Raw genomic sequence first — 18622 nt, forward strand, 5'->3', positions numbered from 1 at the left:
TGCTTCCATCATCTCCAACCTCTCCTTTATTCTCCAGCTCCTTCCATCATCTCCAACCTCTCCTCTATCCTCCAGCTCCTTCCATCATCTCCAACCTCTATCCTCCAGTTCCTTCCATCATCTCCAACCTCTCCTCTATCCTCCAGGTCCTTCCATCATCTCCAACCTCTCCTCTATCCTCCAGCTCCTTCCATCATCTCCAACCTCTCCTCTATCCTCCAGTTCCTTCCATCATCTCCAACCTCTCCTCTATCCTCCAGGTCCTTCCATCATCTCCAACCTCTCCTCTATCCTCCAGTTCCTACCATCATCTCCAACCTATCCTCTATCCTCCAGGTCCTTCCATCATCTCCAACCTCTCCTCTATCCTCCAGATCCTTCCATCATCTCCAACCTCTCCTCTATCCTCCAGGTCCTTCCATTATCTCCAACCTCTCCTCTATCCTTCAGGTCCTTCCATCATCTCCAACCTCTCCTTTATCCTCCATCTCCTTTCTCCATCTCCACCCTCCATCCACCATCTACATCCTCTATCCTCCATCTACTGTCTCCATCTCCATACTTCATCTCCATGTTCCAACCTTTATCTCCACCAACTACATCCTCCATCTCCTTTCTCCATCTCCATCCTCGATCTTCCATCCTTCATCTCCACCTTCCATCCTTTATCTCCACTTTCCGTCATTTATCTCCACCATCTACATCCTCCATCTCCATCTTCCATCTCCTTTCTCCATCTCCACCCTCCATCCTCCATCTCCGCCCTGCTCCTGGGCTGTGAGCAGCCCCAGAAGGGCCTCACGTGGCTGTGCAGCAGCCTGAGCAGGTGGTTAAGGATATCAGCAAGTGTGACCTGCAGGATGAGGATCGTCTGCAAGGTGTTGACAGCTCCCCGGGTTAGGCTGGGGGATGGGGACAGAGACAGGGGAGTTGGAAGGATGGGAAGGAGAGGAGTCGGGCACAGTGACAGAAGGAAGGTGAGATTAGAGTAGCGAGAAAAGAGAAAGTAAAATTTATAAGGTTGGGGCGGTGTCAAAAGGAGTGAAGGAAGAGAAGAAAGGGAATGAAAGATGAAGAGAGAGATGGGAAATGGTTTTTTAAAGAGGTGCTGATTCAGAAAATCGGCAATTGGTGTTACAAAGCAAATCCTGAAAACTAAACTGTTCGAAAAGAGGGTTGTCAAGGAAACCGCTGTCTAATTTCCATTTGAATTCTCCCTAAAGGAGCAGAGAGAAGTTTCATCCGCTTGCATTTTATTTTAATATTACTGCAGCCCTGATGTCTGGGGCTTGTGGGGTGGGCAATACAAAGTAGTTTGGGCCAGACTGACAAAATGATGTAGAAAGAGAACACTATATTCCAGTGAGATTTTCTTCAGGCCAGATCAGGTGAGTCGAATGGAATGGGTTTGAGGTCTTCTGTTACTATGGACATCTGAATGCAGGCTGGATTGTTACCTGTAATGATGACATTTGTATTGAAGACTTGGCTACGGAAGTAGGTACGCAATAAAAGGTTTGATTTAGATTGTTTATTCACAACATCTGTTCATCAGACAAGAATATCTTTGTCTTCTCCATAGGCAGGAGAGGGGGGGGGGACAGTGTGGACATGACCCCCCCATCCTGGGAAAAACAGGATTTGTCCCCCCCAATAAATCACTGTAAACATAAGGACATTTAAATAATATTAATAATACAAATTTAACATATTACAATGCAGGCTGTGTTATAGCAGTAATTTTGGTGTCCCCCTCAGGAATTGCTCTGGAGAAAATGTCAGATAATGTCCCCCCCCAAAATTGATTTCAGATTTTCGCAACTGGTCATCTCAAAATCTGCGTCCTCACGCCTCTCCGCTTCTCCTAGTTCATCTTTATCATGTCTCCACTCACCAAACTAAGCAAAGTCTTTTCAGTTACCAACGTTGACCTGAGTTGCCGTGGAGACAGGTGAATGTACGAGAATGTTTGGTATCCATTGGAAACCCAAATACCAGGAAGAGATCTTTTATGGAAATGTACTGCCTCTGCAGCAGTGTAATGATGACTGAGTTTGTCTTTCTTTGTTCTCAATTCACTCAACCATCAGTTTCCAACGACCAAGGCACAGAAAACAGTAAATGCCTCTCAAACATTTGAAAACCTTGCCAATGTTGAACGATTATAAACTTCTCCAACTTCTGCAATGTGACGGCAACTTCAGAAAGTGTCAGCAACCATGTTATAGCTGTTTATGTAGCCTATTCTTCACTGTGTAATTGGGCTGGGCTTCTACTGCCAGTGTTCTTGTTTTGTAAACTGAAAATCTATAAATAACGTGTCTAAAAACTAAAGGACGAAATTACAGGAAGAGTTCAACTGAAATGAAACTTGAAAGAAAGCTCTAGCTTGAAACAATTGTCTCTATATCACCTCAGCAGGTGGAATAGCCAGACGTCGGACCCGTCTGGTACCCCCGTATTCCTGTGAATTGCTTGATCGAATCGAGAATTGATCTGTGACGCAGATGGTGGATGGTGACAGCTCCCTGATCCTGGGTGTTAATATGGAGGACGGTTTCCGTCGGGCGGAGGTGTGGGATGAGACTGTCTCTGCTCTCCCCGCTACGATGGTGCAAAAGTAAGTTAATGAGACAGAGAGCGAAGCACGAAGCGGGAGCGCCAGAGAGAGAGAGAAACTTGGAGAGAAGTCGGGAAAAGAAAACAGAGGGAGGCCCAGAGGAGGGGCGAAGTTGACGGGGAACAAATCGGTGCAAAAATCGGTTCAAGGAGGGTGGTTTCAGTCTGTTTATTGATTCATTGAGAGCAAATGCCACGGGAGGTTTGATTGTGTTCATAAGTCTTTTCACGACGGCGTTGGGCACTGAAATCCCTCCCGCTGTCTGTCTGAGTCCACCCAAAGGCTCCAGTGCCCTTCAACTGGAACAATGACTCGCAATTACAGCGGGCTGTAACCTGCGCAGATATGGAACCGAGGGATAACCCACTCGCATCATCTGTAACAAAGAGAGCCATTAAGACAGCTGAGTATTGGCTAGCCCGCTAATGGCATCTTTATAAATGCCCCATCATTCAGCTCAATAACCACCCACAGACCCAGTCTCTAATCTCCCCGCTGTTTATCTGCTTCAGTGACGCTGCCACCATTTAGGACGGCCTTTGGCTACCAGCCTCCCTCGCCCCGCCAGCGGGAACACTTCTGTTCTGATAGAGCCTCTCTCGATAATTGCACCTCTTCTTATGTAAGTTCAGAACCAGCTCCCAAGAGGGGGACGTGCCTGTCGATTCAAGTGGATTTGGGACTCCGCCGTTCCTCGTTGGGCCAAGGAGGTATGCGCACCCGACTGGTTTGGCGTGGAACACCGGAACCTTCTAGGAGGTGTCCCTCTCCTGCCTTTCTCAACCCCGGTCCTCGGGAGTCGGGACCCCCTGCCCTGCATGTTTTCGAGGTTTCCCTCTTCCACCAAACCTGAATTCAAGCGAATGTGTCAAGCCTGACACGGCAACGGGTTGCTACGAAGCTCCACAGAAGCCTGCTAATGACCATTCACTTGAATTCAGGTGTGTTGGAAAAGGGAAACCTTGAAAACATGCAGGGCAGGGGGTTGTGAAAGGCCGTCCTAATGGACGTGTGTTGACGTCTGTGACATCCTCGTGTCTCTCTGGAGAGTGGGCTGCCGCAGAGCTTCAGTGTATGATCTACGACACTCGCTCCAGCCTGAGAAGCTCTCATGTCAAACATCAGAGGGCAGCAGATGTCCTTTCGCTGTCACACGATACTCTAAGAGCAATATCAGAACCAGGAAACGAGGAGGAGGGGGAAGGCTAATTGCAGCTTGTGTTTCCTTCCACCCGCCCCCCCCACCCCCCTCTTTTTCTTTCTCTGTTCTTTTCTTTTGTGGAAACGCAATTGCAGGAGGCCCGATGGCCTCATTAGGTTCATGTCAGGCACCAGGCTACCATTATCTCTGGGGGTGACGTCAGCAGAGCCAGGACATCTAGACTCCCTCTTGCTTTCACATCTTCCCCTCGGTTGTCCTTGTCCTCCGTTCTACAGAGGAGGAGAAGGGAGAGAATGAGACACTGGGCTCCAGCGCTGTCGCAGCAGTCTGGCAGGTCAACATCCAGACTGGTCCGATTCAGCCGGTTCGACCTGGCCCAGAGATGTAATTTGCTCTCTGGGAAGCTAGGAGTCACTTGTGGGGGTAGGGGTGGAGCAAGTGGAGGAAGAGACAGAGGAGGAGGAGGAAGAGGAGGAGGAGGGGAGGGAAACAAGGAGGAGAATGGTACCAGCAGCCCAATCTTTGTCAAAGCCACACCATGTGGAGTTGTGGCGGCAGGCACCCATACTGGGACTCCGTCGGCCCTCGAGTCGTTGAATTAAGCAGTAGGCTGGACTTCCTGTTGTGCAGTAGCTTGGACTTCCTGTTGTGCTCAGGAAGGAACCAGGTCAAGTCGGAGACAAACACAACCTTCTCAGCAGCCCTCCAACCCGCCGTACTCATGCATTATCTATCAGACAGAAGCTTCGTCAGCAGGCTGTGACGTGGGGTCAGTGTTCCCGTGACGGCAACATGCAGGAAGGTTTGATCTGGAGCTCAGCCGGTCTCGGGAGTGTGGGGTTGTTTGCAAAAGTGATTTCGTTTTTTATAACTTGCATACAATGTGGCGGTTAAATTTACAGTTGTCAATAGAAACTGGGGGTGACAGATTTACTGTTTACCAAAAGTTGTTGGGTTACATGTCACACCCATGTTTAGTAGAACCCATCCTGGAGGTTCTTTGCTCTAGAAGCTCCTGTGTTCCCTGCCTCTCTCCTTGGTGATAGGAGGCACCTCAAGGCCCGCTGTCTGAAGTCCTGCTCACCCCAGACCCACATTTACATGATAATGATGGCGTTTGCCTCATTTCACATGATAATGGAGATGATAATGAATCTTTGAAATGACCATGACATTTCAGCCACTCGTTTATGTACGTGATTTGCATATGGATTTTGTTTTGTTGTTTTTCCCCTTCTGCGTTGTGTTGTTTTTGCACAATGATCTATAATCTCCCTTTTCTGCTAAGCAGCTGCATCTAAAACGGTGCACACCTTTTCAAAATGGTAATGTAAAGGTTTTAGGAAGGTGGTTGAGAAGGTCCTTTGTCTGACCATGTGCTTGTAGTTCAGGGCCTTTTGTTATTGTCCAACCAGGGCCCATCAGACTGCTCATAATGAGCCTTTACTTAAAGGCACGGTACGTCATGTTGTTGAGAAGCACTGCTTGTCATCGATGCTGAAATTCAAATCCACGTTTGTAGCAACAAATAGATCTAATGGTTTTACAGTGAAATTAAATTCATCCGATATCTCTGGGCGTCACAGGACTTTAATTAACACAACCACAACCATCATTAAGGCTGGACTGGCACTAAGGATTGGACAGCATTTGTACCAAATTCAATGATTGGACAGGCTTCTTGTCTGTTTACCTCACAGCAATAGTCAGGTAGCGCTCATGTGTTTTGGAGGAGTGGCTTTGAAGGAGGGGGGGGGGATATTTAGGTTTGAATCCTTTCAAATTCCAGCACAAATTGCTAGGCTCGCAAAACGTACTTATATTGCCTTTTACTCACTGTGGCTAGTTTTGATAGTCAACAATTTGTTCCAGGAGTTACATGATCATATACAACCCTGCCTGTGAGAACTCTCTCTCTCTCTCCACCCTCTCTCTCTCTCCCCCCCTCTCTCTCTTTCTCTCTCTCCTTCTCCCCCTCTCTTTCTCTGAACATCTAGAAGAGCTAATCCAGGCCTCAGGTAGAAGTTCTTGGCTTCATCCTATCTCAAATTACCATCCCGGTATACCATGTAGTTAACCTTCATCCGTTAAAAGGCTCCACATTAGGCCGAGGCTGTGTTCTCCCTGCTGCTATAGGGGTTTTCACTATCTCACAGACACACAGTGGTTGAGAAGATGGCTTTCACAATCACAAGAGGGAACCAGGAAAACGACTCGGAATATATCATCAGACAGGTGATTTGACTTTTCTCCTTCCACTAGAAATTCGGGCGTTCTCTCCAAGCGTAGCGTTGAAGAGTAAACAACTTCACAGGCAGGGTTCCCGGAGACGGCGATGGCATTTACCCACTCCCCAGCCCGGAGATGGATTCTCAGGGTGCGTGGTGTAAAGCTGATACGTTCATTGGAGCAGCCCCCTCCACTATTTCACAGATTCGGGTAAACACAAATACTTTTCCTCCAAATCCACATTTGAGAACAACAAACCAACGTTTTTCCTCCTTTGATAAAAGCATCAGCAGCAGTCAAATGGGGAGCCCAGACCTGTATCGCAAAGTCTCCTTCACAGACTCTCATTTTCAATGCACTTTTAACAAAGATTTTATTGAGCTGAAAAGAATATGATGGTTCTAAACCGTGCTGTTGCTGAGGAAGGTGTTTATCATTTGGAAACAGGAAATCACCTTGGACTCGTCCAGCACACTGCAGATGGATATTGTGAGCACCTGGGATATAGAGTAAAGCAAAACAAAGACTGTGGCCCACTAAGGTGTCATTAGGAGATGAGAGGGGCATTCTGGGTAATGTCAACTATGGTACCTTACTGTAACATCAAACTGGCAAAACGATCAATTGGGATGTATTCTTCTGTCTGTATATACTGCATCTATCACCCTCAAGACATGGCTGAGATACGAGAGACAGGATCGATCTCTTCCTTTCCAACGGAACCAAGATTCACCAATGGGGAGAGAGCCTGAAGAGGGTGGAAATGGACAGTCATAAAACACATCAAACATCCAAGCAGCTTTGAAGGGCTACTCTGAGACGTGAGGGATCGTGTGCACTCCTGTCATCTCAGATGAAAGCACGAGGCCCTGGTACCGTGAGTACCAGGTGGGCTGAGGCCTCACCGCAGCGGCCTGGGTTCAAATCCCACCTGGGCCCTTTGCTGGATGCCTTCCGCTGTCTCTCTCCCCGCCTTTCCTGTCACGCTTCACTTCCAAACTGTCCAATGAAGCATGAAAAATGCTAAAAAAAAATACATTCGAACGAAAATGTGGGGGGTTTTATTGACGCAAACCCCACCACTGCACTGCGGAACATGCAATTAAAAAAACGATTGTTGTAAACATGTAAATAGTAGAAAGATGCAGAGGGGCTGGCTCTGTAGCCAGACTGGGTCTACTTTGTCTTATACCGAATGACTTTGGAGCATATCAAAGGTTTACAAGGTGCCCAAGTGAAGGGCTGTCTCAAGTAGGTTCTCCAGACTCTGCAATCTCACTTCCCCATATTCATCGGCAGTTTGTGATACACAGTGTGACACACTGAAACTAGAACCTGCAGTGTTGTTCATTATATTTTCACAACTGGAAAGTAACACTATGGTACTGTTTTTCTCAAGGGTGAACTTTCTACAGCTATGATAAATTGTGCCCTCTGCTGGCAGGACCTGGTAGTGCTGCTTCCCTTTGTTCTACTATTACGTGTCCTAATGCACACTTCAGCTGTCCCTGTTATTTAGCATAATATAAACGATCATCTTTCAGTAAATTGTTGATTTATTTATTCATGAGAGAAAGGGTTTGTATATAAGTTCTACCCCATCTACATTTGAATGAGGAAATAAGCCACTTATGCATTTACTCATACATATTTATGAATATACGTGTGAACTGCTCTATTGAAACTTTAACCCTCTTGAAGCACAAATACTGAGTATATTCCATGCAAATGAGAAGTTTACCCATTAATGTTTTCCTAAACTCTAACTGTAATCATTTTGGCCCAATTTCCTTGTTTACTCTCCTCAAAGCAGACTAAGTAACTGTACAGACTAGTCATAATAGCTGATTCCTCCAAGGTTGCAGATAGAAACTACTTTTCTATTCATCTGACGGTTCATAAAATGCTAGGGAAAGCTTTTAAGGAGTTTGACAACTTTCTGGACAAAAGTTAGTCTAGTGGGCTGATGAATTGTATACCTGTGAATTTGTATTCTTTAGTATAACATATTTATAAGTATATATGTATAAATGATCCATGATTTATACATTTAGATTTATGTACAAACAAAAGATAAGAGCTTTGAAATAAAATCTGCATTTTATTAGTGACATTGATATCAGCATTTAACCACATAAGCACCCTAGTGTAGCTTGTGATTCAACAGGATCAATGACTCAATCACCCACCTGCACAGACCCCTCCACCCGCCCCACCCAGCCCATGACAATGTTAACATGAATTAAATCCCAGTCTAAATCTCATGCATACCAATCTTAAAAAGTCAAGTATAAATTGCAAGTATCTCAAAAACACTATGTGTGTTTTTGTTGTTGTAAAATCACTAAACACATTGATTCATCATCCATTATTTCCCCTTTTCCCTTTAGTAAAAGCAATGTTATTGTTCTGTGTGATGGGCAAGGTCCAAGACAGAATTCTCTCAGGGCAGATAACGTGACCTTTGACCTCCCAGACTCCTGGCTCCAGCAGCATACATCAGCAGAACTGGGGGACAGGTGAAGACATTAAGGCTCACTAAAATATAACATCATCAGTACACTTTGATTACTAACACTGTATCAGTGGCTAACTTAATTAGGTCCATGTTACTGTCAGCATACAACAATTCTGATAATAAATGAACAATGTAACATGTAAGGGTATAATATTGTTACATTATAACCGCCACTGTATAATGCAAACATTTAACAATACATTGTAACAATGAATAGTAACAATGTAAATGTGTCACAATACAATAATGTCAAGATGAAACAATATAAACACGTTATAATAAAAAATACTGTCTCAATATAACTCTCAAACCCCGTTGTCCAGAGGGAGAACATACCTTCCAGCGATTTCCACACTCATTACACAGCACAAAGGTGGTCATAGGCTCATCAGCACTGCGGGTCTGGACCTGCACACACACACACGCACACACACACGCACGCACGCACACACACGCACACAGTTTTAGGGTTTCAGTGTGTTGACCTGCCTGTGAGCAGGCAGAGCAGCCAGACAGGTGGACCCACCTGGTTGTAGGTGCAGTTCTTCTTCCGGCACTTTCCGCACTGCAGCAGGTCGGTGGAGGTGCCGCCTGTCTTGGCCATCTGGTGCTCTCTGATGGCCTCCTGGGTCAGCACATTCCTCAGCTGCTTCAACTCATCACTGGCCATCTCCTGCACGCAGAGGGGGAAAGAGGAGAGGGGAGGAGGAGAGGAGAGGAGAGGAGGAGGAGGAGGGGAGGAGGAGAGGGGAGGAGGAGGAGGAGAGGGGAAGACGAGGAAAGGGGAGGAGGGGAGGAGGAGAGGGGAGAGGGGAGGAGAGCAGGAGGAAAGGGGAATAGGGGAGGAGGGAAGCAGGAGAGGGGAGGGGAGGAGGAGGAGAGGGGAAGAGGGGAGGAGGAGGAGAGGAGCAGGAGGAGAGGAGGAGGAAGAGAGGAGGAGGAGAGGGGAGGAGGAGGAGGAGGAGGAGGAGGAGAGGGGAGGATAAGACAATAGAAGAGACGGATAGGAGAAGAGGGGAGAAAATGAAAGAGAGGACAGAATGAGAAGAGAGAAAGGAAAGAGAAGGAGAGAAATAGAAGAAGGGGGCAAAGAGTGTATGTAAGTGTGTGACCACGGTGTGTGGTCATGGTGTACCATGAGTAGGAGTGTGTAAGTGAGTGTGTGTGTAGGTGAATGTGTGGTGTGTGTGTAGAGTGTGTGGTGTGTGTGTGTGTGTGTATAGTGTGTGTGTGTGTGTGTGGTGTGTGTGTAGAGTGTGTGGTGTGTGTGTAGAGTGTGTGGTGTGTGTGTGTGGTGTGTGTGTATAGTGTGTGTGTGTGTGTGTGTATAGTGTGTGAGGTGTGTGTGTGTGTGTGTGTGTGTAGTGTGTTTGTGTGTGTGTAGTGTGTGGTGTGTGTGTAGTGTGTGGTGTGTGTGTGTGGTGTGTGTGTGTGTGTGTGTGTGTCAGGCTACCAGCCAGGATGCTTTACCTCGGCAGTCATGACAGCTGTGTGAGTGTGTAAGTGAGTGTGTAAGTGAGTGTGTACAATGCATATAAAAAGTATTTATACTTCCCTTGGATGTTTTCCCCTTTTGTTGCTTTTATACATTAAATCATAGTCCATATAATTTGGCTTTTGCGTCGTGCCTAACAACGCCCCTTACCTGTTCTAAAATCAGTGTAAACCACGAACTCGCGGGGCTTATTGCTTAATTTGACATGAAAGAAGCTTTTGTTTAGCAAATTTTTGTCAAAAAAGCCAAATTATATGGACTATGATTTAATGTATAAATGCCCAAAAAAGGGTGAAATATCCAAGGGGGGTGAATACTTTTAGGCATTGTGAGTGTGTGAGTGCCAGGATGCTCTACCTCGGCAGTCATGACGGCGAAGCGGCTCAGCTCGATGCCTCCTGCCAGAACGTTCCTCCGCAGACCCGGGTTCTTGGGGTCCTTCAGGTTGCTGATGCGGCTGCGGACCCTGTTCTTGTACTTCATGTCTGTGGCTCGGTTCTCCTGGTAGATATGTGAGCGCAGGGAGTCAAGGAAGCTCAGAGAGACGTCTGACGACAGGAACCATCGCTCATACACAGGGGCCCATCTGCTGGCGTTGCAGTCCACAGAGTAGATATGTGATGTTGTTGTTGTTGCACTGTTGTCTGGTAAAACTGCAGAAAGGGCCTTGGCACAAGCTACTGAAATACAGGGCATTCGAGGTTCTTGATTATCTGCTGTGCTTAAATACACTAATACTATTTGTACATTTAATCTAATGTAAATGTTTAAGAAGAAGTTCAAACTGAAGGCCGTTTAATACGCGGAAAGGGCAGAGTGTTTCAAAGGATATGGTCTTCCATCTCTGCAGCCATGGCATCACAGTTTGTCCCAAATTCTTTGTAGTTATCTAAGGAGACAAAGGTAAGAATAATGACACTTAAAAACTCTCCTGTCTCCACAGAGCTATCAACTGTTTCTACAGAACTGTCTCTACAGAGTTAGCTACTCACTACTGTTTCTACAGAGCTGTCTCCTGTCTCTACAGAGCTGTCTCCTGTCTCTACAGAGCTGTCTACTGTTTCCCTGTCTCTACAAAGATGTCTCCTGTCTCTACAGAGCTGTCTCCTGTCTCTACAGAGCTGTCTACTGTTTCCCTGTCTCTACAGAGCTGTCTCCTGTCTCTACAGAGCTGTCTACTGTTTCCCCGTCTGTACAAAGATGTCTCCTGTCTCTACAGAGCTGTCTCCTGTCTCTACAGAGCTGTCTCCTGGTGTCTGTCTGCCCACCGTCTGTACGCAGCGCAGCTGCCAGCATCTCGATGCACTTGTCCCTGACGGAGTCCCCTGTGGCCAGGCGAGGGGACAGCGGACCCCCTGCCGAGCTGAAGGAGGGAGACATGGGGCTGGTCGGGGTGGTGGGGGACTTGGGGGTGTCTGGTTTTACTCTCCTGGGCAGCAGACACGGGCAACGGGAGACACAAAATAACAGAATTGGCATTTCATTTCTTAGTAAACGACGGGGTGTCTGGCTGTGTTTTGTTTGTGTGGTTCACGACACCCCAATGCAAAAAAAAAGCATTTTTGGTTATGTTGTGGATTTACCGTTCAATACTGTCGGTGGAGGCCTTCCTCTGCAGAGTGGCGGAGGGGGAGGACTTGCACCCATGCGACTCCCTTCTGGAAGAGTGATTAAATACTGTTAGCCCTAATGGACCGCGTCAGGCAGCGCACGCTGAACAGTCTGGGTGGGATCAATAGTACAGATCAATGAGGGAGAAGGGGAAGATGGCTTTCTCCCAGGCCTACCTGTCACCAGTGAGCTTCTTAGCCGGAGGGGATACAGCTTTCTTGGAGTCAGTGGACTCCCTCCTGAAATACCAAAATGTCACCAGAGATTTGGGTTGAGATGGATGTCGCCGGATCGCCCGTGACACACTGAACATTGAGATGAAACAGGAAGTGTTTTGGGGAGTCGTGCCGGCAACAAAAGGTATCCCAAGGCGGGATCAAAGCTGTACCTGTCTGGTTTGGAGTCCGATGAATGTCTTTTGACTGGATGTCCAGGCTTGGAGTCCGTCGAGTCCTTCCTACAAACACGGATGTGAACGTTAGCCGAGTCACTGAGATTCATAAACAAAAACTAGAGACCACAATGCAGTCTGTCTCTGCTTCTGCGAACCTGTCTTTCCTGCCGTCCACAATAGAGCGCTTAGGAGCTTGTGGTTTAGATTCAGATGAGTCGTTTCTGAAAGGCGGGAAATATCAGTTTGCCACTTGTTTCACCACAGAACAGGCATTGGGCGATTCGTGCACAGGCCGCCACCGAAAGGAGGCCTGTGATAGGGTGAGCACAGACACAGGCTGCCCTATGAGAAGCTGTTTAGTATAAAGTATGTTTGACCCCCCCCCCATTGGCTCCAATAAACAATACTGACATCATTACTGAGCACAGGCGTAGAACACGCATGCACAGTATCTGTGAGTCAGCATGCTTCTCTCACTCGCCAACCTTTCTTTCTTAGCTTCCACAGACGATAACTTGGGTGCTTTGCTCTCCGATGAGTTTTTCCTGCAAAGGAAAAGATGTTGAAAACTCCTTCCGGCTGCACCTCTGGTCATCGTCAGAATATTTACTAGATGATACGGTGGGTAGGCCAGGTCCTAACGGCGTGACAGCGAGTCCCCTAGCCAGTACAAAGGTTACGTCATCGTTCGCTGGCCCCACACCTGTCGTGTTTTATAGGGTCACACGGCCTCTTCTGAGGAACAGGTCTGGATTCGGACGTCTCCTTTCTGGGAGGTAAAACAAACGAGAGAACGGACGTTTAAAAACGTCAAAGGAAAACAAACTAGATCTAACCACACTTTGGAATTGCGATGTATCCCAGAACAAGCATTTCCTGTGACTCAAGTACAGAGCACCCTACGATGTCACATCTTTCCCTGACCTCTCCTTCTTTACGTCCACCGACGGGCGCTTGGTGGGGGGCGGGGGGTGGAGATGAAGAGGAAGAGGAGCGAGAGGAGCATTGGGGTCCGGGGGCCCTTTTCTAAACGGAAGATTGGAATCGCAGGTGTCACAATCGCTCCACGGCAGAAAACACACAAGCTTCGAGTGCTCTGCACTTCTATACACAGAAACTTAATAACACAAAAACTGCTCCCTCATAGAGTTCTTGAGCTCTACTGTCCTGTACACAGTAACTACCCAGAAACACGGATTCCTTATAGAAACGGAATGACATTTCAAAGCAGACTGCCTCGGTGGTTAATGAGGATCAGAAGACAAGCAGAGTCTGACCTCTCCTTTTTGACCTCCAGCACACAGGAGGGCTTAGGTGGAGGATGAAGGTGAAGAGGAACAGGGGAAAGCGGGGCGTTGGGGTCCGGAGCTTTCTTCCTGAATGGAACATCCAAAGTTTGACTCAGTTTGAACGAACACACACACACAAAAAAAAGCTTGTCAGCTTCTACAGCACAAACGGCCTGAAGTCTGACAGGAAGTGTCGGTGCATTTTAATGACATCATAAGCAACCTAGAGTGATTCGTTCGTTTGGGCCCTCCTTGGATGCAGACTGGTGCAGGTTGTTTGTTGTGTGGTTGGGAGGGTTCCCACCAAAACAGCTGGTCATGCAGACATGCTATGTTTGAGATGTTTGCTTCCTGTGTTCCACATGACTGCCGGAACATCAAACAGACACACTAATCCGATCCGTTATGCGCCTGGCGCCTTTACGGTCTCTGAGTAGACAAACGCAACCTCACAACCACCATCCACAAACGTTCATCCATCTTTTCACACAAAGCACTGCTTCTGACCTCTCCTTCTTCACCTCCAGAGAAGGCCGTCCGGGCGGAGGAGAGGTGGACTTGGGGGGGTGCGCACGAGGAGGACGGGAGGAGGGCAGAGAGTCCGTGGAGTCCGTCCTAAGCAGACAGGACTTCAGACGGTGAACACCACAACACCACACAGGCAGACCTAAGCCACTGGCGAATGCAACACACGCCCGACCGGATCACCCCATGCACCATGCACCATCGGACCACTGGCGGCTCTGTCACGCCGCCTTCCCGTGACGGCGAGTCATTGAAATATTCAGGTTATGACGCAGTCCGAACCAGTTCCGGCATATGAAGTTACAACCGTGGCATTGAAAGGAAGTCTACGCGGGGTTAGGAGTCGCATGCAGGGGACGGCACGGCGCCAATCCGCCCTGACCTCTCTTTGGTCACCTCCACTGACAGACGTTTGACCGGAGGAGGAGGGCGAGGGGGACGGGGGATCCGGGGAGGAGAGGGGTAGCGGGAGGGGTACAGAATGTTCCCATCCAACACACTTCTCCTGCAAGGGGGGGGGGAGAAAAGATATAAATGGAAAAGATATCCATTGAAGGTCTGGCACTCTGGTCTCTACTGTAACCAGGTTCAACACTTGTGACCTAGGCCTCGTGTGTCACCTCTCACCTCTCAAACACCCATTTGTGGTTGTCGGCGGGTCTCTCTTTGGGTGTCTCGTGCGAGCGTCTCTCGTTCCTGCACGGCTCCGCGTGTCTCTCTCTCCGCTCGTCCTCGGAACCTCGGTCTTTTCTGGCTTCTTCCTGACACCTGTCCTTCTTGTGTTCCTCTGACGGTCGGGCTGTCTTGGTTTCCTGCTCGTGTCGGTTGTTGCGATGGTCTTGAATGTGTCTCTCTTTCCTCGGCGCCTCCGTTCGTCTCTCCTTCCCCGTGTCGTCGAGGTCCCTGTGCTTCTTGTTCTCTTCTGCGTGACTCTCTTTCCTGGGCTCTTGTGGATGTTTACCGGTTCTGGGTGTTTCTAGCGGCCTGTGGTTCTGGTGCCCAGTTGGAGGCCTCGCTCTCTTCCACTCTCCCCCGGCCTGCTTGTCCTTCTTCTGGTCGTGTTCGAGCTTGTCTCTTTCAGGTTTGTCAGGGTCTTTTATATCAGGCTCTGAGTCTGACCTCGGTTCGATTTCTGGTCTCCTGTGACTGACAGAGAAGAGCAGGGCTGGCCACAACAAACTCTGCTGTTCCTCTCTCACTTGTCTTGTCTTTAGGCAGACAAGCGTGTAGAATGCGTGACTCAAACCTTTTCACTTTGTGTCATTTCCTTCTATGAACCTGTTTTGCGTGTATGTGTGTGTTTGCTATCTCAGTGTGTAAGTGGATGTGGGTGTGTGTGTTTGCTATCTCAGTGTGTAAGTGGATGTGGGTGTGTGTGTTTGTTATCTCAGTGTGTAAGTGGATGTGGGTGTGTGTGTTTGTTTGTTATCTCAGTACGTGTGTTTCCCTTTCTAGAAAACAACCCACCTGGTGTCTCTATCAAAAGGGGAATGGACCGGAGACCCGGGGTGTTCAACCCCATTCTTCATCTCAGTGGGGCTCTGGGTATCTGCAAGACATTCAGAACGGGCTCCGTGATCCACACCACACACTGTACCGCCTGAAGCAGAAATACTGAAGTGATCCTTACCACTCGTGGACTTACCCAGAAGTCTCTTCCAGTCTTTGATGAGTAGCTTAGCCAGGGTTACCACTTCCTCATCGGTGCAGTGCTTCCTGATGCTGTTCACAGACATTCCGATCCTGGTTTCCTAAGAGTTAATTCGGTTAGAGGGATAGAAGGAACGGGTTTGTGATTGAAAGTTATCTGAAATAACTCAACTTGTTCATTCACGCTTCGGCGGGTGTTGAACTGAAAGCTGACGGCTCACTGTGTGTTTCAATTTAATCTGAATTGTGTTTGTTTTGGCTGATGGACATTGAGAATGTGGACACTAGTTCAGTAGATGTGCTACAAGGTACACGACCTGCAAGCTTTACTCACAAACAACAGGATGTTATTCAAATAAACAACTCTAACATAAGTAATGTTAGAGTTATCACTTTTATTTTTTGTATTTTTGTGTGTGTGTAATATCTCTTTCTTTCCGTGGTTGAGTAGGTCTACATTACCTGCAGGAGTTTAAGCGTCATGTTAAAACTCCTTAGCTCTTTCAGCAGATCCAAAGCGCCATCCTGTTCATAAAAGACAACAGTCAGAAACAGCTGGGATGGTGTTAATATAGGTCACTTCAGTTGTCTATACACACGTAAAAGGTGATCGTTTTGGGACAGTAAGTTAACAGTGTCAATGTGGACAGGCCAACATTAATGGGATGGGGCTTGACTTAAAGCTTGTAGGGCTATTACATTTTCGGCGCACGACTGTAATTTGTATAAATCCGCCAAAACTGTTCATGACTATAACTGCGCATGGCCAATTAACAATAAACAGTCCCGCTCGACACCACTGTTTCGACCTTGCGCTGTCCACTATCCATAACATTCTCTCGAACTCGCAGAAATACAGTGAGAGTGAATGCATGAAGTGGCTTAAACGCTACATAAACTACTGTAATGTCACATCGTCGCCAACTCCTTGAAAGCAAGTTTGCGCTGTAAGCAAGATCTGACCAATCCCTTGCCAAACACCTGTTACGGATTTGTTGCACGCTCTACTGATGTCGGAACTGTGTGCAACTCTTTCTAAAGATTAACTTTACGATTTAAGCTTACAAAGAATTTGTAAAGGATTAAAAAATATATATACTGAATAAGCGTGCATTGCCTACTCCAGTTTCATATAGACAGCCCCCATAGGCCTGCAGCACGCGGTGACAGAAAAACTACAGACAGAAAGGTGTCAAAATACATTCTCACCGTGTTGTTTCTAGACACCATCTTGTCCAGTTTTTTAGCAATTCGAATTAGATCCTCCTCTCGCATCATAACGGCATGAATCAAACGTGCAGATGTAAATCACTTTGAACGTTGTATATCATTCAAACAAATAAAACGTGCGAAGTTTTAATCCTTCATACATCAGATTTTACGCTACGGTACTGTCCAGTGTCCACTCGTATAAGGGGCGTGTCCTCGGCAGAAGGACTGTTGGATCGTCTGACCATCTGGTCAACATGACACATGACAACTCCTAATTTTAGAAGTTGCTATGGGGCTGGGACCAATATCGTATTTAAATAAACATATTCTCGTACAAACAGAACTCTTAGAATATTGATAGCGGTCCCCATTCTACATTTAGTTATTGCGGTAGTTAGGCTACTTCTCCATTTACGCACGCATGTTTAAACACGTTCAGATAACCTCCACCCGCCCCCTATACACACACTTACAATAGGAGACGAGCCTTTGCCCTACGTGAATTCGTAACCTTTGGCAAAACTAAGTTAGAAGTCAATATTTAATTTCTCCAAATCGAAAGTGACAGCACCGAGGGGAGTAGAGTTCAAGCGAAGTGTCCTCTACAATATTAGCTTTAAAGAAGCTGTTCCAGAAGTTATTTTGTTCCCGCAGCTGCGCCCTAAACCAGTTGAAAGCTCGGGAATTTATGGCACAACAGCTGACAAGTGTTGAATGGGAAGGCTACCGTACAGTTGCATGCTAATAGTAGGTCTATTGGTTAAATGGGGACACACTGTAATTAGCAACAAAGGCGTAATTGATTTGTACTTTTGTTGTATTCTTTCTGTTGCTTACACTTTTTGTACTCGCTGTTGGTGGTCAATTTGTCGTCAACAGGATTGCCTCGATGGCGCCGTTTTCTGGTTGTTTATCCAAACGTAGTCCCCGCCAGTCTACAACCACGTGGCGGCGCTATTGCTGCAGAGTAGAGGGTGACAGAAACACATTACCGATACAAACTATTTAAGACTGTGTGAAGAAAAGCGTAAACGAGTGGGGAGTTGAAGGCGCGAGAAGGGTTTGGATGTGGTTCATCCTACACTGTATTATCAGAGTACAATTCAGACGTTTTCTGCATGTTTGAAAAGATGACAGCCTCATTGCTTCACACACTACAGTAGCATTGAAGTGTTAATACATTTCCCCACGCACCTTTCTGGAAATCGAAAATCTTCTTAACTACAGTTCAGTACAAATACATAAAGCCTATACCGTCTGTCATTTAGGTGGAAAAAAAAGTTCAGAATCAATTTAAGACAATCTTGTTTGTTGATAGAAAATTGATTTGAAAATAGTAAGTGTCCGTGTGTTAAACAACACTAATGAGTTGTGTTTCCCAGAGCGGTATTAGTTCCTCACCCAGGAGTTACCCAACAGGCCGAAGGAGCCAGTTCTCAGCCAATGTCTGGCCTTAATGGGAGTCTGTTGTGCAGTGATTGGCCGAGGGCCTGAGAAGTGGGCCAGTTCACCGAGAGGTAAGAAGGAAAAACAGCAGGAAGAGGAGCCAGGGATAAAGATCAGCCGCCATGTAACGTCTTACACTAGAAACAGCTCCTGTCTGTCCCCTGGGCGCTGTTCCGTAACTGGAGTTGGGAGGGGGGGGGGGGGGGTAGACCCTTCTGTTGACCTTCACCCTGGCCCAAACTCCAGAGAACTCTGCCTTCGCCCTGGCCCTAACTCCAGAGAACTCTGCCTTCACCCTGGCCCTAACTCCAGAGAACTCTGCCTTCACCCTGGCCCTAACTCCAGAGAACTCTGCCTTCACCCTGGCCCTAACTCCAGAGAACTCTGCCTTCACCCTGGCCTTAACTCCCGAGAACTCTGCCTTAACCCTGGCCTTAGCTCCCGAGAACTCTGCCTTCACCCTGGCCTTAA

General features: G+C 47.3%; 1 protein-coding gene across 6 annotated transcripts; it reads right to left on the minus strand.

The window, feature by feature from the left end:
* Nucleotides 1-8092: 8092 nt before the first annotated feature.
* On the minus strand, nucleotides 8093-18056 carry tcea3 (transcription elongation factor A (SII), 3). Of its 6 annotated transcripts, XM_047041457.1 has the most exons (22): nucleotides 17900-18056; nucleotides 17543-17665; nucleotides 15956-16018; nucleotides 15489-15594; nucleotides 15311-15392; nucleotides 14471-14989; nucleotides 14226-14348; nucleotides 13826-13933; nucleotides 13307-13405; nucleotides 12954-13055; nucleotides 12733-12798; nucleotides 12515-12574; nucleotides 12185-12250; nucleotides 12024-12092; nucleotides 11812-11874; nucleotides 11608-11682; nucleotides 11293-11453; nucleotides 10857-10913; nucleotides 10382-10536; nucleotides 9056-9202; nucleotides 8866-8937; nucleotides 8093-8519 (listed from the first exon to the last, which is right to left on the minus strand). In XM_047041457.1, the coding sequence occupies exons 3-22, from the start codon at nucleotides 15974-15976 to the stop codon at nucleotides 8511-8513; spliced, it is 2160 nt and encodes a 719-aa protein (XP_046897413.1). In that variant the 5' UTR covers nucleotides 15977-16018; nucleotides 17543-17665; nucleotides 17900-18056; the 3' UTR covers nucleotides 8093-8510. The 6 variants fall into 6 exon arrangements, with proteins under 6 accessions (XP_046897413.1, XP_046897386.1, XP_046897394.1 ...); XM_047041430.1 differs by lacking the exons at nucleotides 17543-17665; nucleotides 17900-18056 and adding an exon at nucleotides 16703-17350 and having other exon boundaries at nucleotides 10382-10531; nucleotides 10852-10913; XM_047041438.1 differs by lacking the exons at nucleotides 17543-17665; nucleotides 17900-18056 and adding an exon at nucleotides 16703-17349 and having other exon boundaries at nucleotides 11608-11679.
* Between the last annotated feature and the right edge of the window lie 566 nt (nucleotides 18057-18622).

This window comes from Hypomesus transpacificus, chromosome 2, assembly GCF_021917145.1.
Source record: "Hypomesus transpacificus isolate Combined female chromosome 2, fHypTra1, whole genome shotgun sequence".
Lineage (NCBI taxonomy): Eukaryota > Metazoa > Chordata > Actinopteri > Osmeriformes > Osmeridae > Hypomesus > Hypomesus transpacificus.

Excerpts from the sequence above, each read along its gene's own strand:
- tcea3 (XM_047041430.1), bottom strand. The coding sequence starts at position 16,771 with ATGATGCGAGAGGAGGATCTAATTCGAATTGCTAAAAAACTGGACAAG. Across the intron at positions 14,990-15,310 it reads CCTTTTGATAGAGACACCAG|TCACAGGAGACCAGAAATCG; the intron begins GTGGGTTGTTTT and ends CTTCTCTGTCAG. Across the intron at positions 12,575-12,732 it reads GACCCTATAAAACACGACAG|GAAAAACTCATCGGAGAGCA; the intron begins GTGTGGGGCCAG and ends TTTCCTTTGCAG.